Source organism: Pagrus major, chromosome 12 (genome assembly GCF_040436345.1).
Source record: "Pagrus major chromosome 12, Pma_NU_1.0".
Taxonomy (NCBI): Eukaryota; Metazoa; Chordata; class Actinopteri; order Spariformes; family Sparidae; genus Pagrus; species Pagrus major.
The window spans coordinates 18,434,679-18,460,474 of record NC_133226.1 but is presented as its reverse complement, the minus strand read 5'-3'; the positions used below and the strand labels follow the sequence as shown (position 1 = coordinate 18,460,474).

Here is a 25,796-nt window from a genome sequence, read left to right as displayed (position 1 = left end):
GACTGTCTGTGTTGTGTCTAAACTGAGGCTAAATGTGAGAGAAAGCAAAGGGAGTGAACATATTTGGGGAAAGTTGAAGATTTTTGTCCTTTTGTCCTTGACAACATCCTCAAATCATAAGATACAGTTTTTACTTTAGAGCTTAGGAGTATTTGAAACGTTTTAAATGAAGCACTGTACAGTCAGCCTGGCTTTAGTGTGATGTTTGCGTTCATGAACCCTCCTCTGGGCAGAAACTCACACCCATGTCCTACATTTCCCTCTCTGCTGCAAAGTTGGTAAACAGACTCTTATTCAGATTGTTTGCTTGGTTGTCTGCCTACACCACATATCCACAACGGGCATCATGGGACCAATGCTGACATGACAGGCAGCTGGAGGGAAAAGAAAAGAACACCTTGCACGCTTGATTTGAGAGATTGTACACATATAGTAATGTTTATTGACTTGCTTATTTTTTTCCATAGGTGCAAGACCTAAATTCACCAAGAGAAACAGCATGGACAGTGTAGAGCTGTGGAAGTACTCTTCAGATAAGGTAATTTCTCTTTCTCGCATGTCAGTACGACACACCAGAGAGAAATGTGCCTGTAAAAGTCATTCACACATCTCTCCCCAAAGAGTTATCAATCCCACTCTAACAGCGTGTTCTTTTACTGCAGAATGGTGAGAACCAAGAATTGGAAAGTATACCCAGGAGATCCAAGAGTCAGCAATCACAGCCAGGCAAAAGAAAAGGCTACCCTGACAGTCAGTCATCAGATGAGAGGCCGTGGTTGGACTCTCCTGTAGACACCGATGACATCACTGTGCAAGTCCCGCCTCCAGTGCCAGTGAGTAGCTGTCACCTTATTTTCTTATTAGCTTCCTGCTCTGACCCAGTTATGTTCCTCGTGTGGTGCCAGTTATGAGCTTAACTCTGGACAGAGCCAGACAAGCTGTTTCCCACTGTTTCCAGTCTTTATGCTAAGATAAGCTAACTGGCTGGTGATAGCTTCATCTCTACCTTACAAATATGAGAGTGGTATCAATCTTTTTATCTGTTTCTCAGCAGGAAAGTTTTCCTTGAACTATTCCTTTAAAGATTCTTGGAAACATCAGTTTTTAGCTGAAGCTTTAATATTTTTTTTATGTATTAACCTGTTCTGAAATTCTTTAGTGTAACATATATCCATTTTACAAGCTGCGCATCTGTTTACTTCCTGTGTCATCCCTACAGTAACCCTACCTACGCCTCCAACTTTAGTGATGACAGCGCTTTTTACTTGACTGTACCTGTCAGAGTGAGCTTTACATATTGTTAGCACTATTAACTGTTTGCTTTTGTTTATAGAGTTTTTAACATACTGAATTGTTTTGATAATCACCTTACTAGCGGGGTGAGCCAGTCAGCATTCTAGATAACAGTTGAGTTAGTTGCTTCACTTTTCAAAGTTAATTGAGCGTTGTACATCTTGTATTTCCTGTTTGTTGTTGTATACAGTATTTCTGATCATTTTGATAGTCACCTCAGTGTCACTCCGCTTAGCTACTGTTACATTTCTATGGCTCTTTTTTACACTCAGTGCTTGGAAGAGCAAAAGTGACTGATGTACACTGTCGTGCGGAAGTGAGCAGTAAACAAAAAAACAAGCGGTAAATACTGTGAACAGATATGTAAAGCTAACTGTGGCAGGTGAAGACGGCTAACTTAAGGATGAAAAAGCACTGTGATCACTGAGGCGTGGAGGATGCGTCACACTACATTGTGCAAGTAATGAACGGAAACTGTGATTATGAAATATTAGTTTTGCACTCTCTAACACCACACATTACTGCATTACTGTCATAACACATTGTCTGGTTTTCAGTGAAGTATGTATCAAAAGAAGTAAGATACTTACTTATTGCAGCTGTATTTGATAAAAAGCCAGAGGATACAGAATTTAATTTGGATATTTTTCTCTTATGTTTTTGCTGACGGCAGAAAAAAAGCCTTCTGACGCTCTAAATTTTAGAAAAGAGTGTTAAGCAGCCCACCAAAATATGTAATATCAGCCCCTAGTTCACACTGGCCGTAAATCTATGATATACCCACCTTTTAACTCAATCACTGAGAGCCCACCTGAGAAAAGACGGGTGTAATTCCTCTCAGAGAAAGCATCAAGGGGGCCTGAACTGCTGACTGCTGAATTCACTTAACTACTTTCCATTATTGTCTTTTCACCCCCACCTCCTATGTCTTAAATGTCTTCAGGGCTTCTGCTTTAAAGAGAAAATGAGATAAATTAGAGAGATTAAAATGGGAACATTTTCCCTTAATTTCCCACGAGGTGATATAGTATGATGTAAGAAGTCAGATACAGTGTAAAAGGTGTCTTCTCATTAAATACCAACAGTGCTCCATTTGCCGTGAACTAGATTTTTAATCCGTTTTGCAGCTGTTGTATCCTTAAAAGCCTGTGTTCCTACAGCACCCAATCATGCTGTGTTTCTGTGACAATGCTAATTGTTGTAATAAGCAAGCTGACATGTAAGAAAAAAGTGAAAATTACTGGGCTACGTGATGATAGTTCATCACAAGGGCCTGGAAATAGCATCTAGAGCTTAATGTCGGTAATTCTCATGACATTGAGGCGTACCCTCTGTCAAGTCCGCCATTCTTTTAAAGACACTTGTGTGTCTGTGAACTTCCTCAAAGCTAGAAATCTTAAAGAAAGATGTCCTGTGATGTCATGCCATCACATTATTAGATTAGTTATCAGAATGAAGTTCACATTCTAGCATTGTTATTTCTCATGACCCAGATGAAATCAACAACATACAAACATCTTATTAGTCAACAGCAACATCAATGCAATGCAAAAAGAAAAATCAATCTGCTTTAGGTTAGTTCTTTGATTTTATAGATTGGTGCATGTACATGAGTATTGACTGAACTGTCCTGGGACTGTAATGGCATACAGCATATAGTTGATGAAACGTCATCAAACAACAACAGTTACAAGCAGATTTTTATCATCATTGTGTTTTAGGTTTAACTTTTTTATTTCCCCCTTGCTCTTCATCTGTAATTAAGCCCTCATATGTAAAACATGAAGTTGGAAAGCACGATGTTGATATAATCCAGGAAGAACTGCTTTTGTCTTTTATCCTCCTCCATTCACAAACTCACTCCCCTCTCTCTCTCTTCCACACACACACAACTTAATTTCCCTACCTCTCACTCTCTCGTCTCCCTCTTTTCTTTCCCTCTCATCATCATCATGTGCTCCTCTCTCTTGTTCTGTCCCTTTGGCCTACTTGATTAATTGGACAATAGAGAGAGGGACGTGAGGAGATCCGCTCAGAGGACACGAGGCCAAGGACAGAGGACAGAAACCGCTTTAACTCACGGCTGATAATCGTAGTAAATTACAGTCACATGGAAAGTTTTTTTCTTAATGTGCATTTTAGAAAAAAATGGAGCTTTGTAATGTTAGTTTTGAATGCTGACATGGGGTGTTCTTGTCATTTGAACGTAGTTGATCTCTGCTGCCTGCCACTGTTGGCATACAATTTACTCATAACTGTGCCCTTGCACCCATCTTTCCAACCCCCGTTCTCCTCTCCCCCTTCTCTGTCCCCCCTCCCAGCCCTCCCTCTCCTGCTGATAATGTGACCTTGATCACAGAACTGCTACCCTCCCCACAGGGTCAACCCCCCCTGCTTCCCATAATGAGTTGTTTTCCCACAGTGGGTGAGCAGGACAAAAATGGCCTGCAGGAGAGCCGCAGAGAGAGAGAGAGGGAGTGAGAGAGAGAGGGAGTGAGACAGAAAGAGAGGGAGACTGAGAGGAGGAGGAAGAGGGAGTGGATGGTCGAGATTCAAAGACGGCTGGAATAGAGGGATACAAGAGGAGAGGAAATTAGAGGGAGGGAGTGCAGCAGGGCCGAGAGAGTGATGTAAAGCGATGGGTGAAAGGAGGGGAGGAGGAGGTGTGAGCCAGGCGTGTGGACAGAGCGAGAGAGCTCAGAGAGACATGAGAGAGAAAGTGGAATAGATAGTGGACAAAGAAGAAGTGCTGCTGGTAAGATGTTTTATTTATGTTTCACAGTTTGAATGAGAGCAGACTGCAGACAACGCCAAAGGTTAACTTTGTTTTTCCTTTAGATTTTTGACACTTCTTTGTGTGTTTTCACTGCATGTATGTATGTATTACTCAGTCTCTCAGGGAGTCGATCAGGTGTAAGTTAAGAATTGTTCAAGATCTTTCATAAAAAGTTGTGTTTTGTCTGAAGCGCAGTTTGATTTTCAAAAAACAAAAGTTGCGATAGAAGATTCCCAGCGTAGAGTTGAGTGAAATCAGGTGTCCGCTCACGATGACCTACTTCACATGTCGCTGTAAGGCAAAGTGATTTAAACTCCATCCACTAGTTGGAGTTGAAGGTGTGGTATCGTAGTTTGGCTCGGTTGGAATACTTTTTATTTCGTGAGTGTTGATTGGCCCATTGTTATTGGGGGTAGTTTGTTAGTATAGCCAAAAAGAATGTATTATGGGGATACTATCAGACTGTTTTCCCATCTGTGATGCTTACCTTTACCTCGTCTCACATTTGCTTTCTTTGGGAGAGGTTGATGTTTAGGCATCGAAGATTGCTTTTACAATGTAGTTATTGTTGTTCTTTTTTAGTGTGAGACGTCTCGCCGTCAAAATGAGTCCTAATCCATCGTTAGTTTAGTAAAGGAATGTATAGATCAGTTTAGTTGTATAATTACTGCTTTAATTTCTGCAGATGATTTTTTAAAATTATATTTATCACATGTATGTCTTGTATATTATGGTAACTATTGAATCAATTAGTTAATTAATGTTGCTAGGAAGCTTGGAGTTCACAGGGTTAAACAATCTGCCCTTTCCCAGTAATTTCAGCATTGGAAGCTTTTATTTTATTTTTAGATTGTATTGGTTTTGGCCGCAGCCCATATTATGGAGGTTTTAACTCCCTGCTTCAAAAGACAAAACTCTTGATTTTCCCAGTTTTAAAGCTCGAATCAAAATGTGATCAAGATCCTGTTCCAGGAGGCAGTTTTAATTATTCATCTGGTTTAGTGAGTAAAAGTCACAGCAGTTCATGTTCCAGATATGAGGGGGTTCCGGCTTTTACTCTGCAGAATTATTCAGATATCTTTTCCTAAACCTTCTTGGAACAGAGCCCAGACTTTTCTAAGTAGAGCCTGTGTGTAAGTAGAGCGTGTGAAATCTGTTGGATAAGTCAGAGGAAATACAGTTGTGTCTGTTGCACTTTACAGATGAAAGCTTGTTTTTTATGATACTGTTTTTGCTTTTATCTGATAGTTGATTCACTTGACATTCATTACATTGCAGTTTGATTGTCAGAATAATTTGGCATCACTGGTCAAACACCTGCTTTGCTCGCTCAGTGTAATTTAGCTAAAACATTTATCAAGCAGTAATTATTCATTTCACTTGCAAAGCTTAAACACATTAACTGGACTGTGACTCCGGGAGAGGGAGCATCATTCAGTATGATGTGAGAGAGCACCTTTTGTTGTTCTCCAAACAAACAGATCTGTCAGAGGACATAAACAGCGTTCAGTCAATCAGGGATTGAAAAATTGATTGGCTAATCATTGATGGGAGCTATAAGCTCATTTCCAGCTCTGCCAACTGAGTTTAAAACCGAGGACCACTCATGTGTAACAATCCACCGCTCAAACCAACAAAACATTTTTTTAAAAGTACTTATCAGTTTTGTCTGTTTAGGTCTAGAAACTAAATGAACCTAAAATATAACAAAAACAGCACAAAGAGGCAAGTTACATTTCCATCTGATTTTACAGGGTACCACTATGCGGGCCATTTTACTTCAATACAAATGGGTTGTTTATTTTTACATGACATTTCATGATATTGTAGCACCTTCAGTATTTAGGCCAAGGTAATCTCCACAGGATGACCATCCCTTGTGACTTAATCAGATTAGCCCATTGTGAATATTCTCGTCCAGCTCATACTGGCATCAAGTTTAATTCTGCACGTCATATTTCTTGGATCAAGGAAAAGTTCAACTTAATCAGGTAGCCAAGTAAAAAGGTGAACTACATTTTCTTGGAACACTTCAGTTGTTCTGGACTGGCCTCAGTATCATGTCTCAGCTTTTCAGAAAGATTTGATCGTAAACAGGGCAGAATTCCTCCTACAATATTCATATTATTAATAGAGAACATTTGATTATCTAAAGATGGAACGAAATCTTGATTCAATTTCTAAAAAATGAAAGTAATTGAAGAGAAAAGTGGTTCCGTCTTTGTCTATTTGTGCTGAAAAAAGTGTTTCTGCTGACATTTTTTTTTCAGAAGCTGGGTCGTGACCCCTCCGATGAAGACTGCTTCTTCGACCTCCTCAGCAAGTTCCAGAGCAGCCGCATGGATGACCAGCGCTGCCATCTTGATGAGCCACAGAACGGAGACAACGGAGAAGGTGCTGCCAACTCCGTGCCATCCCTGAACGAGATGATAGGTTGGTTGAGAAAAACCGTTCACATACCTGTTTAGTCCTTTGTCGGCTGGTTTAAAGGGGCAGTTTGTAAGATATGGCCAGAAGTCAGCATGCTACCCAGCCAGTCCCGATCCTTCTCCTGTGTCCTAATACCACTTTTTACTGTGGGAGGAGGTAGTCTGATTGCCCTCTGTAGTTTCAGCTTGGAAATGCAAAGACGGCGAGTTTGCTACTAAGTCTAATAAGTAAACAAAATAAATACTCACACATCTGTGAGTCGTCTGGTATCCATCCATCTCAGAGGCTGTGTTCAACCCCAGTCTGGTATCCAGCAGTCTTTACTGGCGTCAGTTTGGTTGAGCTGAGCCTTGCTCTTTGAAAACCACTTAACATGAGAACATCAGACTCATGTGGACTGATTGGGCTCTTCTCTCTTCTCCTAGATCCTGCAATTACCACTTCCCCCCAAACTGAGGAGCTGTTTGATTTGATTGCCAGCTCTCAGAGCCGCCGTCTTGATGACCAGCGGGTTAATGTTGGTAACCTTCCAGGCCTGAGGATCACCCATAACAATCTGGGACACCTGGTGGGCGAGGGAGATCATCAAGAACCGAGCGATGACTTCTTCAACATGCTTATCAAGTGCCAGGTAAAGCCACATTTTACATATGACAAGAACTCTCAGATTCTGAGTTATAAGTCTGATAGACTTTGGGGATTGTTGTATAGGGAATACAGCAAATATCAAACATGGATTCAGTGGTGTTTTGTCTGAATTCATGTATCTTTCTGATTGTAGTCCTCCAGGATTGATGATCAGCGGTGCTCCCCACCAGAGGCAGGCCCCCACGCCCCCACAGTGCCTGATGAAGACTTCTTCAGCCTGATCCAGAGAGTGCAGGCCAAGCGTATGGATGAGCAGCGCGTCCAGCTGCCCTCAGATGACCAGGACGACCCTGAATCCCCTGATCCAGAGCCGCCTGGTGGGTTCTCCAGCTAGGACTTGGTGGAGAATGCCGCACAACTTCATGTCAAAGAAAACAAAAGTGGAAGAAGTGAAAGTAGCGTGCGAGCCAACATTTAAAGACAGCACTGAGGGGTGAACTAACAAGATTTTTAATAACAAGACAAATTTCATGTGCAATAGGTGGTGCCCTGTCAAATGTTGCTCGATGTATTATGTTCTAAATGTGTGTAAATATAGCAGGAAAACAAGCAGAATTGATGCTCGGTGGTGAGGGAGAAGAAGAAAATAAGTTTTGGGTAACAGGATGACAACAAACAAGAGTTATGTACTCAATCTAATGCCTTAATCAGCATTTTTTAGACTCAAGATTGTATTTCCTGGTGTCAGACGTGTTTTGTAGAAGCGCAAAACGTGTAATATGGACGACCTACAGCATGAGTCGTGGAAATCACAAAGATTTAATGATAAAAACAGAGTTGAAATGACAGATTTGCACTGAAATCTGAACCAGTTTTATAAAAACATGAATGATAATGTCTAAACCAGCTGTCTTCAGGTCAGTTATGATCAACGCTGCCATTATCGTTAAATTTTTGTGGTTCTCGCCGCTCATAGAAAAATGATGTTATTTGTGCAGTAACAGTATTTGGGATGTCCATCCAGTGTTAAACAAACTGCTTTGGTCAGTTTCAACTTTCCACTGATTCATTTTTTCTGACTCAGACAAAATAATATGAATAATTTAAATTGACAAATGTGCATTTATGCATTTATAAAAATGCATCTCTATGCAGTAACCGTGGTTACTGCGCAAATAGCTGCTTCTTTTATAGGTTGAAGATTAGCGCGGGGTGATTATTCAAGCTCCAATTAGTGTTTCTGCTTAGCTTTAGAAGTAATGCTGTCCGCTGCCCATAATGTTCTCAACATCTGATAACAGACTACTGCTTACTGCCATTATTATTATTATTTTGTCTTAACATAGAAATAGAAGCCGATGGATGAGATGGATGTGTCATATTTTGAGGAGTCTAATCTAAGATGTGCTGCCTCCCTGTGGTCAAAACTTTGTATTACCTCTGTGAAATACAGAGTGCAGTCTGTTCCCACTCTTGAATATTTGTAGGTTTGTAGACTCTGAGAATTTCCTTCTCAAAGGGAAAGTTTTGCCAACTTTAAGCATAAGTGGGGAGATTTTTGCTAATCCTTTCAGTTAGTGTGTGATCAAAATCAGGTAGAGCCCACTGTACATTTTGATCCATTTGATGCTATGAAAACTCCAAGTTTGAAACATTTTGCTGTACAGAGCATCTGTTTAATGGTACTGTACAAAAACTATTTGACCTTACCTATGGGCTTGCTAGTGCATACCTCATTTTTGTACCTCAAAGCTTCTGAACCTTCGGGATATTCTGAACCAGGATGGATCATGTACCAAGTTCATAGCAGTTCTGTTTGATTCATCTCTCTTTGATAAAAACAACACATTTGGGAGTTAAAGTTAATACTGTCTTTTTCTGTTTTTTGTGAATTAACATTTTTAGAAAGTACCTGGTACGCTTCTATTTGTCTCTGCCATAATTTGTACATATAAATATATTTTGTATTTATGTTCCATTTGAGGACATGAATATGTCCCCTCATGCTTTTAATAAAACGTTTCAGATGTTTTCTTTGGGCTCTATTTTTTATTTCACTTTCGGTTTGATAATGTAACATGTTTGTAAAGTTTGTACGCACCAATTCCTCTTTTTCAGCTGTGGAAAGTAACATGAATAACACTGACCTCTATAGCACGGAAAGGTCGTCACATTCAGTAAACTGGAAAATGAGTACTAGACCCACTGAGAGCAAAACAATCGATGGATTGAATTTCCCAAGCTCTAATCTTTGGTGGAACAAAGCACAAAGGGCTGACCAAACCTGTTGGTTAACTTCCAGTTTGGTTTGCATAACAAAGATTCAGTACAAATATTTATTCAAAACACATGCAGATATTTATTCAACTTATTCAACACTTTCCAGGTACACCTCTCAATTCTCTCACAGGAATGAGAGTAAATTGTTCAATTCAAGTTTTAACACTAGTAATATTATGATTATGAACCTACAGCCATGCCAAGAGATGATATGATATGATAAACTTTATTTCTATAGTGGCTTCAGAAGATACAAAAATTACAATATTGGTTGAGAAATAAAACAAAATAAAAAGCAATAAAAAATATTTCTGAGAGCAATAAAATAAGAATATTTCCACTTTCCAATATTCACAAAACACGTTTTTTAAATTAAGTTTGCAACAAAGTCATCTGAGCTAATGACTCAACAGTCGAGCATTCTGCCCCCGCCCTCCCCTCGGCTCCTTCTGCCTCTAATTTCACCCTTGCCTCCTCTTGTCCATCATCCTTCTCTCCCTCCCTCTCCTTGTCTGCTCTTCCTCCCTCTTACCCACAATGCAACGCAGGCTGAGCAGGCTCAGCTGAGCTATAAAAAGGCATGGCATGGGGGAGGGAGGGCTGCCGTGCAGTAGGAACTGTGCAGACACACACACACGGGGATCCAGGGAAGGCAGCCCCCTTGCATTGGGATCTAGAGCCACAGCGCGAAAGAGAGGTCAGTACAGAGGACAAAGGCTCCATAGAGGAAATGACAGGGACTGGGGCTGACTTTGTCAGAGGGGACTGACGAATAAAGAGATGTCAGAGAGAAAGAGTGTTGGCAGGAGCAGTGGGCAGGGCTATTTGATGGGATGGAAGGGTGAGAGTAACAGAGAGTGTAATGTGGAGCTGTCACTTTGGTTAGTCACACTGTTGAAAATGGTTGACACTGTCAGAAGATCAGGCATTTCTGCATAGTGCAGAGGCATGCAGCTCCTATGTGTCACTCAATAGATGTCATAACGGTTTTGCTAGAAAATATGTACTGCCATTCCTATTTCTTCTTCCATGCATTTGCTCTGACATTTCTTTGCAGGTGGTTTGTCTTCACACTGATAACATGTTCACTGTATCCTCCACCTACACCCCTTCAAGGCCATTTTCATACAAGCTGCTCTAGCCTTTTAATACCCTTGCCATGCTTCCAGCCCCAGTAATGGTCATTAACATCTGATTAGGGGCTGAGTACTATTGATTCCCGTGAGTAGATGCTGCACATTGAAGTGAGCTTAAAGCTTTCAATTTGGAACACAAACACGTCCACATCAGCCACGGATAACACCGAATTTATCTCGCTCCATCCTTTCACAAATATCATGGAATATCTCCCACTGCACTGACGTCAAAGGGTCCCCTGTTCTCCCTTAAAGGGACAGTACGCTCAATTAATTTGCGGTGCACCTTGGTTACCAACGGCACACAGGGAGAATGCTCTAACAGATCATGTGCCCGGTACTTTGTTTTCACTCCTGTTGCTTCGAGGGGCACTCGGAGTATGCATGTGCTTTTTGAGAATGGTTGACATGCTATCCCTTAACAGCTGCAGACCGACTGAGTCTTTTTTTAGATGTTAAAAAAGAGTAATAAGACATGAGGGCTGGACAGGCGAGGTGGACTCAGATTCTGGTGGGGGGGTCGTGGAGAGTCTAGTACCTCCATATTTCAATTCATGGATAGAATTACAAAGAATCAAATGTCAAAATGTGTCCCCATGTATTAGGTTCTTGTACTCGCAGACTCAGCTTTTACATTGCACTCAGTCACATGGGACTGCATTATTTATGTTGTTGAGATTCATCCATTTTAAAGGGGAAACAATCCAATCTTAGTGCCACATTCACAGGGCTTTGTCCACACATGAAGTTCAAACATCTTGCTACATTTCCAGCACTGATACAGCCTCTGTTGGGAAATGTAACAGCGTAATCACACTGTAGTGAAGCCATGTAATGTTTTACTTCGCAGCAGGTTTATGTTCCATAACTCCACACAGTATCAAGTACAATTCCCAAGTAATGTGGTTTGCACCGTATTAGAACCAGGACACGTCTGACATGCCAAAGAAGCAGGGGACCCAGACTGTCGATGACACCATAATAGGCCAGATAGGAATTCCCAAACAGGCTCTGTGCTGACTCAGATGCCAGCCTCCAAGTGACATTTAGAAAGAGCACAGGGTTAATGTCCACTGACATAAAACTGGACACCTGAGAAGCAGCACCACCAGTACTGAGGGGTTTCGCATGTGAGAACCAGAGAACAAGCTAGTAGCATATGCAGCCTCGGTTGCACTGAACCAGGAAACGTGTTAGCCCTAGAAATATAAAAATCTGTCATCTGGACCATGCATGAACATGGTGTGATTCTATATTTTTTCTCTTTACGCCTAAGTGAAACTACTCATATAACCTTTCTAATGCCCTACATTCCTTAATGTTTATTTAACAATCTGGTATTATAGTGTTTGAAAAGGAGGCCTGTGCCAGTGAGCAAACAGCCAAGTTGTCACAAGGTCAAATTCAAGTTGTTAAATTGAATCATTTAATGTCACACCCCTGTTTGCATGTCTTGTCAGCTCGGGCTTAGAAAAAAATATGTCGGAGACATTCAAATATATCTTATATTTATGTATTTTATTTTTTATTGTTAGTGGAAATCAAAATTCCATGATTACACTTAAAGGTGCACAATATAGTTTTGGGGAATACATTTTAATCAGAAGAGAATGATTTTTTTATGGCCAAACAAACTAAATAATCAAACTCTATTCATTTCATGACTGAATAAACTGACATTGAATGACAACACAATTTCATACTGCTTTACTTTGTTTATATTTGGCGGCCACTGCCACCCTTCAGCTTCAAACAGTGTTCTGGGGACCTTATTTTCCTCAGAGAACAGCTTGTTTATTCAGTTGCAGGAAAAATAAATATTTCTGAGTTTGTATTATTACCTCTGAGTTTGAATTTCTTCCCCAAAACTATGCAGTGCCCCTTTAAAATATTCAATACTGGTCCTAAAAAACATCTGTAATTATAATGTTCCTGTTTCTATAGTGACCATGCCAAACTTGGACCTCACCAGGTAACCTAAGACATCAGCCCTTTGCCGTTTGTCACAAATCTGGCTTCACAAAACTCATACCAGCAGCCTCTAAGGTTACTTAATTACCGTAGTGCGAATGTGTGCGTGTGTGATGTAAGCAACTGGGTGACAAGCAAATATGGAGTATGCCTAACTGTACGGGAGGGTGAACATCACTGTTACATAGTAGTTAGTATAATCAGTATACGGTCTACACACTGTGCATTCTGACTCAATATGCATTGCAAAAATCAGTATAATGATAACAAATATATTTTGAATACATGCAAAATAGAGAGCAGAAGTTCAGCCGATCTTCAAATTCAGCTTCTCTACAGCCAAAGCAGATGTTAAACTATTTTCCATTTCATTTTATGTATTTATATCCCCAGAAATACAATGGTGCTGAGGTACAAACGTACAATAAGAGCAGACACAGCTAAAATCATCACAGTAATCCAGGAGGTAGCAATAAAGCAAGTTTACATGGCTGAAACACGGTAAAATGAACAATGTTAAAAGGTAGAGCTGAAGGAATTGAAAACCTGCAGAGCAGAGCCGGGTTATTTAAAGTTAGAACACACCCATTTTCACATGACACGGGCAGGCAGCTACTTGTAGATATCTATTTACACATGCCGGCACCACTGACTCCCCCAAGCTCCTTCCTCATTCTTCTGACTTTAACTCAGCTACAACAGAAGTGTAAACAGGAAACCATACCATGGTTGTTTTCTTCAGATACACTCAGTACAAGGAACACACAACTAAAAGTCATTTCCTGTTCGAGGACTCTAACTGTTGTGGTCTTTTTCTAAAATGGCTGCAATAACTGATTTGCTATTAAAGGGTGCAACCACAGACTGTTGAATATGATCCTAACATATTATGAGGGATGACACATACCACAAAAGCTATGTAGTGTCGCTACGCTACATTCAAGTGTGGCTTCACTGTAAAGTCACTATTGATCAAAACATTTAAAAATGTATTCTTTAATATTTACATGACAATAACACTACCAGAGATTGTAATACCAGTTGCTCCTTCTAAAGATGTTTCTTCAAAGAGCGGTGGGTTGATATTAAAATTAACCCTTGTATTGTTACACATATTATCCACTTTTCAATAGAGTCTAACCCAGTAGACTTCTATTAGACTTTCTGTCTTGGTCAAAATACCTGCTGTAGTGAACTTTTTTCCTTTTTTGTCTTTCAGTTGAAGGAAAACCCTCATCCAACCCAACACAATGGCAGGTAAATAATATGTCACACAAGAATGATGATGATGATGATGATGATGATGATGATGATTATTGATGTGGGAAATGTTCATTTACACTTTTATTATTAATCTTGTGGAGGCAAAAAACAACCAGGAGCAGACTTGTGTTTTCTCAGACTCTACCGCCCTCTTTTGGTTGTTTTTGAGTTTTACATGTAACATTGCTTAGAAACAAGATACTGCACTTAGGTATGATGTTCCATTGTTTACAGACTAATAGGTTGCTATGACGTTCCATTTAATTACCAACGCAACATTGTATAATAATACAATTATCTCATTTAAAAGTTGCACCCATTACCACACAACATAGATGTCAAGTTAAGATCTTGTATTTTATTTGTATTTGTTACTCTCTTGTTAGATTATTAACTCAGACTTTAGCTGTAGTTCTCTGTGAACAATTATGCCTGGCTATATAACATTACTGGGTGACAATGGTTGCCATGGCAACACTGTTTGAGTAATGGCACAAAACAGTCAAAGCACTAAGCTGTCCAGGCGACACTGTGCCCTGCAACTGAAAAATGGAAAATACCTGTAGCTCTGAATGCCTTTCCTCTACATGTGACTGTCGAGATGGTTTGTTACTAACATATTTTACTCGTGCATTTTACTTTTTTGTTTATTTAATTAGAAGAATGCTTTGCTTTGTCACCTCTATGGACTTGTAACCTCTTTTGTTTCTCATTTCAGACAAAATTAAAGATGCTAAGATCATCTTTGTCGTGGGTGAGTACACTTTCGTCAAATTTGTCTCATTTTGCACCACAGAATCCATGTAACTAAGTACATTAACTTAAGTACTGTACTTAGATACAACTTGAGGTACTTTCCCTTTACTCGAGTACTTCCATTTTCTGTTACTTTATACTTCCACTCCCCTACATTTTGGAGGCAAATGTTGCACTTACTCCACTATGTTTATTTGATAACTTTAGTTACCAGTTACGTATCAGATAGCATGCTGCATCAGAGCCAAAGCAGCTTTTTAAAAAAAAAAAAAAAAAAAAGCTGAGTATCGAAGCCGTTGGTTAAAATGGCTGACCTTACTTGTACTTTTCGGAAAATTCAAGGAATATTTTCACACAACATTTTTTATTTTTACTCAAGTATGACTTTAGTGTACTTTTCCCAATGCTAACAGCCATTCCCTCACATGCGTTTTGTCTGTCTTTTTTTTTGTTCAGGTGGGCCCGGCTCTGGAAAGGGCACCCAGTGTGAGAAGGTAGTCGCAAAGTATGGCTACACCCACCTGTCATCCGGGGACCTCCTCCGTGCTGAGGTGGCCTCTGGCTCTGAGAGGGGCAAGCAGCTCCAGGCCATCATGCAGAAGGGAGAGCTTGTGCCCCTGGTAAGAGACTGGGACCTGTAATTTAATTCAAAAAAGTATTGTTTTTAATCATTTGCAACTTGTATCAATACGTCTTTGTATACTCGTGCAATACTAAACAAAATATGTGCTTAGATATGAAGGAAATAACATAGTTTTGGATGATGTAGCTTGTGGTTCTGTTTTGCATTGAACTGCTTTATTCAGAGAGGTGTTTTTGTCATCAAGCTTACCCTCATTGATATAAAAGGAGAGGACAAAATAACAGGAACACCTGTCAGTATAACAAACTGTCAACCAGGTGTATTTTCTACCAGAAGTGCCATATCATTGTCAAGGTTGATCATAATGTCTCGGGTCTGCCTCCAGGACACAGTCTTAGACATGATTAAGGACGCCATGATCGCCAAGGCTGATGTGTCCAAGGGCTACCTTATTGATGGCTACCCCCGTGAGGTGAAGCAGGGCGAGGAGTTCGAGAAGAAGGTAGGGCAGAGCGTGAGATGTTGGTCTATAACTCAGCAGCAGCAATGAAACAACCTTTTACGAGCTAAAACTGTCTCGATCCCCAGATCGGTAAACCCTGCCTGCTGCTGTACGTCGACGCAAAATCAGAGACCATGGTCAAGAGGCTTTTGAAGCGTGGCGAGACCAGCGGCCGTTCTGATGACAACGAGGAGACCATCAAGAAGCGTCTGGACTTGTATTACAAAGCAACCGAGCCAGTCATCTCCTTTTATGAGGGCCGCGGCATTGTCAGGAAGGTGCGTATGATGGCTGTGATGGAGAAAATCAAATATATGTACTGTAATATATACTGTACATAACTTGTGGTCATCTTGCTTTCCCTAGGTTGACTCTGAGCTGCCAGTGGATGAGGTCTTTGGCCAAGTCTCCAAGGCTATTGATGCACTGAAGTAAAACAACGTAACTAGATGAGCTGTGTCTGGTTGTTGTTTTATTTATTTTTTAATTTTTTTTATCATTTTCTCAGAATCATTTTCATAAGGACAAAACATGAACAACAACACATATAACACCCTTCCCACTCATTTTGGTTTAAAATACTGAAGGCCATTTGGGTTCAAAGATGCCTTAACTCTACTCCTACTCCAGCAATATTAATCCACAGTTTGAAGCTCGCACAACAACAAATCTGCTTAAAGCAGCATCTCGAAATCCATCTGTTTCTTTGTACAAGCTCCCATTCTGTGCTTGACATGTGTGTATATGCATCCAAGTGGCATCCCAGATGGTACTGTCAACCATCTCTGAACCTTTAAGGCACCATGCTCACTCTGGGGCAAACCTGCACTTTACATAATCATTTTTTTTTCGCCCGCCTTTAACCTGTCATATCGAGTCCAGAGTTCATGGGTTGTGCCATTGAACAATGGCAGAGATCACTCACTGTGGCCAGAATTTTTAACATGCTTTTCTCAATCATCATGCACTTCATACATTTACGACTATGTTTAAAGCACAGAAATGTTCTATTTTTTTCATAAAGGTTTACATATGTAACATGGCTGTCTATAAAGTGGTATATGTGACAAAAAGAAAATTAAAGTATAAGGGAAAAGTGATTTTTACTTTACTCGGCAGGACATTAAAGGGGCTCTGTTGAGCTTCTGTGTTGTGCTGGACACTGGTCGTTAGTCTACGCTAGCAGGCTCCATTTCTAAACTGACCTTAGCTACTGTTACTCTTTATCAGTGAGCGGAGAGGGGCACCGAGATGAGGCACTCGAGAAGGTTCATTTTTCACATCATGATACAGTCCGCTCACATATGGCCAATAAAAAAGTGATTCATACATATAAATTGTTACATGGGGCCCCTTTAAGAAACAGTTTCTCGTTAACAATGGCGGCCCGGGAGATGTTAGAAGTCCCTTGTACAAGGAAAGGAAGGGGAGATGACAAACAAAAGCAGTGACGAGAGACTGACTAATGAATCAAATCAAACAGGATTAAAACATTCACAAGAATTCATAAGTAGGCTCTTAATAGCAGTGATTGAGATCAATGTATCCGGTTTTAGTGGGTTTTTTTTCCTTAGGATGTTTGAGGGGCAGGGGCGATAAAAATAAAAAGGGCACCAGCTGCAAACGGAGGGGGCACAAGTGTGCAGAAAGTCGTGATACATTTTTAATGAAATAGTTACAATAGTTGATAAAGTGCCCTCTAAAGTGCCCTCTGGAGTACCCTTCCGGCAGACCAAACGTGGTGAAGTGCCCTCGAGAGGGCACGAGGACAAAATGTGGTGAAGTGCTCTGTTTTTTCTGCTGGAAGGGCACCCTAGACAGCACTTTGTCTTGTTTTATCTGCCAAAGGGACATCCAAGAAGGCACTTTGGCTGCGTTTTTTTTTTTTTTTTTTTTTTGATTGGTTAGTGGGATTATACCACCACCAGTGCAGAGCAGACTGGAATGACAACAGACCACTGGATATGTTGGATTTAGGGGCCTTTACTTTTATGTAAAGAGAAGACTTTGTATTGCACTTGGCCACCAATATTGGCTGCGATGGGGAGGTTTGAGTATCCAAGAAGAGTTTTATAAATAAGTGCATGTAACTCTCATTTTATTTTCTTGCCTAAAACATTGACTTTTACTTTTTTAATTACATGTAAATGTTCCATATAATTCTATTCAGTGTAAAGGGTCACATTTAAGGAAGGTCAATCTGAAAAAAAAAAAAAAAATCAAACAACTTAGTCTGATTAAATGTAGTTAATGCAGACTTATACTTAAACCTCATGTGCTTATTTAATTATTTCAGTTAAGGTCACCTTCTACATTAACGTAATGTTCTTTTAAACTGTCTATTATTCAAGTGCTATACATAAAAGTAATGCATTTCAAATTGGTTATTCTGTCTCCTGTAATAAATCACAAATCTAGTTATTTTATTTATACACATGGATTCAACGTGGTAGAAAAACTGCATTAAATGTGGCCCTTTACATTGAACTTCTGTAATGGAATTAGATAGGAGATAGGAAATGTGTAAATGTAAGAGAGAAACATTATCTATATAGGAAGCCATATAGATATATAGGCATAAATAGATTGCTTTGACCTTTGACTGCAACATGGTGATATGGTGAGAGAAGGACAATGCACCATCTATCCAGATTCCTGTGTATTTACGAACTGATGACATGCAATCTGTATTACTATTTAATAATACATTATGAGGACTCCTGGACAACCACGTATACACACAAAAATAAGTTACAGTGCTTTAAAGTTAAAAAAGGAAATGCTTCTCTGTTCAGAAAACATGGCCAAGGTGCTGAAGCATGTAGACACAACAGGATACAGGACATGCGGCTGTAGCCATAGTTCACTCCTGTTATTATAACTTTTCCTTTGAGCCCCGACATGACCAACAGGTCTTCCTTTACCTCTCACCTTCCTAACACACACACATACACTAACACACACACACACACGTCCAGCTGGCCAAGCAAACACTGCAACAGGTATCCGGACAACCCTCCAAGGAGACCTCTGATCATGACTCTGCGCTGTAGGGATTAGGAAGAGGAAAACGGCTTCAGAGGGGGGACAGGATGTGTCTGTCGGAAAGTCAATCAAGAAGAGGCGTCCGTAAGCACTTTCATAAAGTCATCAAGGATGCTGCTTGAATGCTTGGAATGCTGCGCTTACTTCATAAAGGTGCAAAACAAAGGGGAAGAAGGGAGGTGGCAGTGGTATTTATCACGTACAGTGGAGAGAGAAATACTGTCAAGAGACACATGTCTGTGAATGTGGGGGAAAGAGGACACTAGCTGACCTTCTAGGAATGAAGTCTGAGGACAACCCCTTGAGCTGCCAAGTGCAGAACATTTGAGCACCATTTCATAAGTGACAATTTACTTGCTGTCCATATTTCTAGGATTTGAACATTTCTGACCTCCTGTGGTTGTAAAGCAGACAGCACTGGGCTATACAACTGTTTTAATTTGATGTAAAACTGTCATCTCGATCCTCACCACATCTTGTCACCGAGCCTGTATGATCAAATCAAAATAAAATAGCGAGGCAAAGGCCCCACGATAAAGGAACGGCAAGACTAATTCATTTTTGGATCTCTCCAAAAATGAATTAACTTTTGGTCGAAGGAATAAACCAAGCCACATGGGGGGTGAAAAAAGCACAATTCCAATCATGTGAGGAGGATCCATTCATCAACGGTCAACAAAATAATTTATTTCCACCCCTAAAATCCTTGAAATATTTAACGATCATAGAAATGGGCTAAAAAAAAAATGCAAATCTGCAAATGTAACCTTCTATGTGGCTTTCACCAAGGCAGATAAGACTAACCTAAAAGGTGTGTGCACATTGTGTAGCTGCTGTGTCACATTATTATAAAGGAGAGTAATACCTTCACATACACAGACCAGTTTGGCACCTATTTTTCCAATTAGGCAGGTAATACTGATAAATCAGGGGGAAAATGTACAGTGGCATAAGGCAACTCAATAAATAAATAAATGAATAAATAAATCAAAGCATGTCACAGACATACTGTACAGTCTACACACACTCTTCATGGATACATGTATACATCAATTCATTTATTTATTAAAGCTTCATTTAAAGCAACATTATATATATATATATATATATATATATATATATATATATATATATATATATATATATATATATATATATATATATATATATATATATATATATTTTACCATAAAATAACAGCTACATTACGTTTGAAAAATTGTTACAGACCAGGGATTTGTATTTATGACAGTGGTGTGGCACTCAGAAACTGCAGGGGGTGCCAAATTATCACAAAATGCCAATTTCTACATAATGTTGCTTTGAATTTCAAAGAATTACCATCATTTTTAATAGTGTCAAGAATAAATAGACACAACAATGATCGATGAGAAAACAAACCTCAACAGAATACAGCTGAAAAATGTTGTATTCAAGAGTGGAATGTGCTGTAAAATGCTCCAAGTGTGTGCACAACAAAAACTAAAAGCAGTTTCCCAAAATTCCGTGTTTGCACGGGGGACCTCGAGCCTTCGCCAATCACTTGAACAGGTCAAATGACTATGAGACAAGTTAAAGAGGGAAGGGATGTTACTGTTAGTGTAGACCACCCAACCTGTTCATACAAGATGCCATAATGACTCCAACGGTGTTATAGAAGTGTAATGTTAGAGTAGTGGGCTGCTTTTCAAAACCTAGCGCCTACATTACCCACAATGCAACTCAGCCACTGGGTGACATCACTGGAGGCAATTTATCAGATTACATGCAGCTTCCTCTGGAGCCACAAGAGGCTTTACGCTACTGTTTCACATATGCAGTAGTACTCCCCAAGACCTTAGAGTTACCCTTTAAGACCTTTTCTGTGTTATGGTGATGGCCATATTAGTGTTGGTGATACATTGAGCGAGACAATGTTGTTCACTAAGCAGTTTCACAAAAAGCTAAATGGTATTTTACCATCTGTATGAAAAGCAGTGACTTTCTTTACTTCCAAATGAATCTTTTAAATTGACAAACATCATATGTGCGCAATTCAAACTGGATCAAAAATGTACCTGTGTCTCACCATTGACATTACCGTACAGAGTTTTTCCGAAATAAAGTCCCATAGTTTTAAACATGGCTAGCTTGCCGAGAAAATAACCCTCTTTTTAGACCGTCACATTACATGCAGCTTTGTGGCTCCCATGCAGAATTAACCAGGACCACTCAAATATCTGAAACCTAAGTGCACTTCCAGCAAAATCCTTGAATTACATTCAAAAGTGAGATATGATTTTGCAAATGGGATGTTTCTATAATGAAATTCCTGTTAATTAGCTGCCTTATGGGATTGTAGATGTACATTCAACGACTCTGTGAGGTTGAAGGGCCTCTGTTCATCGAGTATCAGTGTCGGATATGACCGCTGGAAGGCCATGCGTCAGATCCCCCCTCGGAGGACGATAAGGAAACGAGAAAGCTGGCGCATACTTGATTCTCTCTCTCTCTCTTTACTGTGGCGGACTGGCTGGCTGGCACCACAGAGACCCAGTGGCACCGTGCGGGAACCAGCGTCAACCTGTGATGAAAGACGATGGCCGATTGTTTCCTGTTATTGAAACACTACTCATGGGTGGGGGTCGGAGAGTTGCGGGTAGGCTCCAATAAAAAGGAAAGCCATTGAAGGAGAGTGCTACTGTAGAAGCGTCCTTTGGCCAGCCTCAGATGTGATGGAGTGCCACGGTTGAATACCAGCCGTGACATTTGCCTCTAAATCCAACTCATGTCAACTACTAGAGGACTGCAATCATTTAAGTAACACGGAGTACAAGTACAGTGAAATTGTCTCTACTTAGTGTACGATCCCATGTGTGTTTCTTTGTTCGCGCTGCCTGAAGGAAGGAGGTCAAGGCAAGTTCACAGAGTCAATGAGCAGAATATCAACTAATCTGACAAAACAAGGCTTTCTGCACGACTGTTGTTAAAGCACTGTGGGATGTTATAGCACTCTAACACGTCAATTAGTCCAATTAGCCATTAAGCACTTGTGATCTGCAATTGTGGATTAACTAGATTAGGCTTGTTGAGTGTTTACAGTTCAAGTACACATCAAGCTCGATTTTAGCATCATGTGCACGTGAATTATTAGTTAAATTAAGCCGTTTACTGATGATGCCGATAAAGAGCTTTTATCAGTGCGATCACACTAGTTGTGACTGCTGTTTGACATATTTGTGACTCACGTGCATTGAATTTTGTAACGGCACATTTTGTCATGTTTTGCAGCTGCACTTCGTTCCTGTGATTTGCAGGTACAGTGTGTTCCTGGATCGCAGAGTCAGTATATGGGAAAGCAGATACGCTCTGATTCACTTCAAACACTCCTTTCAACTTTTATTTTTCAAAATCAGGATTAGGAACAAATTTAACTGGAAAAAAAAGCTCTTTTCTATCTGAAGAGCGAGTGAAGAGGATAAAGCTTGTTCCTGCCCTCCTGTTGTGCAGCGCTGCTGTTCACACAAATACAGTATGCTGCCAAAACAGAGATGGCAAGACTGCAGTGTGTGTGTTTTGTAATAACTCTAAACTCTTTTGTAGCATTGTTATAGTTCATATGTGTGTTTTTCTTTTATGCCGCTGCTCTGTTCTGCCAGTAGACTTTGTGTGGAGAGTTGATTTGACGGAATGATGACTCCTCCGAGTCTGTTCGGTGCAGAGAGGATGTTGTGTCTACTCTTTGCTCCGGTCTATTTTTTCCACACAAACTACAATCGGTGCCGTAGCCGGAGATAAACGCTGCACCTCAAAGACAAACTTTTGCTTTTTCTCGTTTGTGGCTTTCATCAAGATGAACTAATTGACAGATAATAAAGATGATTATGAAACTATGATAGGAAACATTTTTGTAAAAGGATTGGGAGGTTGTTAGGCAGATTATGCAGGTCACAGCACACACTACTAGCACCATCCAGCGAGTTCAAAGCAAATACACAAATCTCTTTTGTAATTATTCATGGTTCTGACTTTCAGTGGTCCCACATAACCATGCTACACCCACACAGATGTTTGTACTTATTTACCTCCTCTCAGGAATGTGGGCTTCAAGTAAAACATTTTAGCAATATCACAAAAGCACAGATCTAAATAATGAGATTAATGATGCCTGAATTATACTTAATTTCCACTCTTTAGGCTCCTGAATACCTTTTTTCACACCAGACAGTTTGGCGTGTCATCGGGAAAAGGACAGGATGATAACGTTAAAAACTAGAGAGCATCTTGCGATGTCTGTCAACATGTTCACGCTCCAAATCATGAGTACTCAAAAGTCATTGCTACATTAGTACTCAATACTCATGGAGATGACAGACTACACCCATCATTGAACCTGGCCTTCATCTTGATCTTACCTCCACACCCGTAGAGTTTCATGACTGCACCAAATAATCTGAATTATCCTGTGGAAGCAAATGCTACAATAGGTGGCTCCAGGATGACACACAAACGCACACAGACTGACAATATGAAAACATCACCGGCGGGTAATTATTGCATTCCATTCAGCCGAGCCAGTTCCACCGCTTTGGTATTATACATGCTGACTTACTGGCATGGCTTACTGGGACACACTGTGTCACCAGTGCTTTGTCTGCTATGACAAGTCAGAATGTCTGCACTGAAAAGCGCTATTGTTCATATTGGCTTACAAAGTGTGTTTCCATTCACCTGTTTCCACGAGCATTCACATTTTCTGCATAAAAAACCTTGAAAGTTGAAATATCACAGAAAAGTGTTTGTGATGAGGCAGAAAAGTTTGAAAAATTGAGACGAAGAGAAATGATGAAAGAAGAAAACATCAGATCTGCGTGCTGTGGATTGATGAAGACCTCTTAATGTTAGGCCCCTGTTCTCTCTGGCTGTTGTCTTTACCTACGGGTGCATATGGTAGCCGTTAACCATAATTCCTCAGGTTAACACATGAAATAACACATTAAGCTTCATCACATTTCTCCTTCTTCTGCAGTGGTTTAACAGCATCTGAACTGAGAATTAGCACCGTCAACCTTAAACCAATTTTCGTGCACCGAACGTCTAATATTTGCAAAGCAGAAGCGGACAGAAACGCACATCAAACTGCATTTTATTTTCTGACTTTCTTGAAATTCTGCTCAAATTTGTGCTAAATTTCAATGGATATTTGGCTACATTGTCATTCAGTCTCACTCTGTCAAGGCTTACTGGGACACTTGAATAGAACAGAGCCATCCTAAATGTCACTGCTGACTGAGTTTTCCTATTATGACAAGTCAAAATGCCTCCGGTGAAAAACCCTCTATCGACTTCTCACTTAACACCTTTATCATTTGCTAAGAAGTGTGTCTGAAATCACACCCTCGCTCACTCGTTTTTCATTACTCTATAACGAGCGATAAATCACGATTTCAGACACTTATGAATCATCATTGTTTCACGACGTCACTGGCGGCGACACAGAATGGCAGAGGGTGAATTTATATGCACTAAGAGTACGCGAGGAGAGATTTGGAAGGCAGTCTCGGTAATGTCACGTAATTCCCTTCACAGCTCCACCCAACTTCAACCTAGGCAGAGGTCTAATCAGAATGAGTGAAAACTCCTGTGAAAAGTGTAAAGAGGACCTCAGATAAAAGCCATGTCTACCAGCCCATAATAGCTTAATTGTTGTAGACATCAATACACTGTTATTAAATGAAATCCTGACTGAACACATACAAAAATCAGACTCTTTCCACTGGTGACAACTTTTACTCATTTGGTTTCCAGCAGATGTGGTGATATCTTAGAAATGCATCAATTAATTGTGCATGAATGGTAAAAAAAAAAACTAAGGGAAATGATAATGAAGTGGTTTAAATAGCTTTGTTGTTTCCACAGTGCAAAGTCAGGCACGTTTCAGACATTGCAGGTTTGTGTGCGGGCAGAAAACAGGTGCTGAAGTACGAAAAAAAAGTCAGGCTTTTGAGCATTTTTCTCCCGTTTCTAGGGAAATTAATCTCTTTATTTACATATTATACTGGCAATAGACAGGTTTTTTGTTAATGTAATCATTTGGAAGTAAATGTTTATTGCACAATGTAATAGCTACAGAAAAATGACACCATCAACATTTAGATTGGTTTCCTATAAACACTGCTTTCAGTATGCAATTTTGTCTGCCACCGGGCACGAAATCTCCTGGGAAAATTAAGGCTGACTAGTGATCCAGTCAGGCTGGGAGCCTGGCACCATTTCTATCTGCTCTCACATCTCCATTATAGACTAAACAAATGAATTTACTCATGTTTTACACTGTGTTGTTAGTCGGAAAACAGTAATGATCCAGTTGTCTTTGCCACAGCAGCGCCAACATAATTACACTTGAAAATGCAATTGGGGCAGAATATGGTCTTCTTCTATTTTAATAACCAAAGAACAGAACCGCAACGGAAAACAGGTGAATAATTTCTATTAAAACAGACCTACTATGATCTTCAAATTATGCATTACACAATGCATCCATTGTGTAAGTAGACCATAAAGTGCAGCATTGACCTTTAACTGATAATAGGGGAATAATTTTCTTATTGGCAGCGTAATTACACTGAGACTGCCTCCCAGAGGCACACAAAAGCTCAGTAGTAGTTGAATGGGATTTATGTCGACAAATGGAAATTAAAGTACGTACCACAAAATGATTTCTTTCACAGTGAAGCATCATGAAACCATGACAACAGCTCCGGACAATTTTGGTCCTGAGCTGTTGAAGGAAAGAAGAAATACATTCAAGTCAACATCTGAACCTTCTTCTCAGGTTGCAACATGAGAGGCGACACTAATCACAACACTCATCGAGGTGACTGCTCTCCTCAGTATCAGTGCTGCTGTCAGTTAATTTGCAAACACAACAGAGACAGACACGTGTTGCACTGCGCTCTGTAGCAGATGTGTCACGTGTGATGTGCAGGTGGAAAGCCAGTAAGGGTTCTGGAAACATGCACATGCAATTATGTACGCTGTAATGGGTCGGATTTTACGATATTATTGTATTTATGCACTTCACAATCAAGTTCTGACAAAGAAATAATAACTATTGCCCAAGGTAACACATCAAACACAGACATGACACATCACAATTATATTTTAACAGATAATAATGACACAGAAGCGGCC

General features: G+C 40.1%; 2 protein-coding genes across 2 annotated transcripts in view; both read left to right on the top strand.

Moving 5' to 3' along the window:
- Nucleotides 1–9,118, top strand: part of gpsm1b (G protein signaling modulator 1b) — a 28,761-nt gene extending 19,643 nt beyond the window's left edge. Inside the window, exons 10-14 of the mRNA XM_073478244.1 lie at nt 468–538; nt 663–833; nt 6,340–6,502; nt 6,925–7,130; nt 7,281–9,118. Of these exons, the coding sequence (XP_073334345.1) occupies nt 468–538; nt 663–833; nt 6,340–6,502; nt 6,925–7,130; nt 7,281–7,481 (812 nt within the window). The 3' untranslated portion in view covers nt 7,482–9,118. The remainder of the gene's footprint in view (nt 1–467; nt 539–662; nt 834–6,339; nt 6,503–6,924; nt 7,131–7,280) is intronic.
- Nucleotides 9,119–9,965: 847 nt separating this feature from the next.
- Nucleotides 9,966–16,028, top strand: ak1 (adenylate kinase 1). The gene is made up of 7 exons (XM_073477710.1): nt 9,966–10,064; nt 13,694–13,731; nt 14,456–14,491; nt 14,950–15,113; nt 15,462–15,578; nt 15,665–15,856; nt 15,945–16,028. Exons 2-7 carry the CDS (start codon nt 13,725–13,727, stop codon nt 16,011–16,013), a joined length of 585 nt encoding a protein of 194 aa, XP_073333811.1. The 5' UTR covers nt 9,966–10,064; nt 13,694–13,724; the 3' UTR covers nt 16,014–16,028.
- The last annotated feature ends 9,768 nt before the right edge of the window (nt 16,029–25,796 follow it).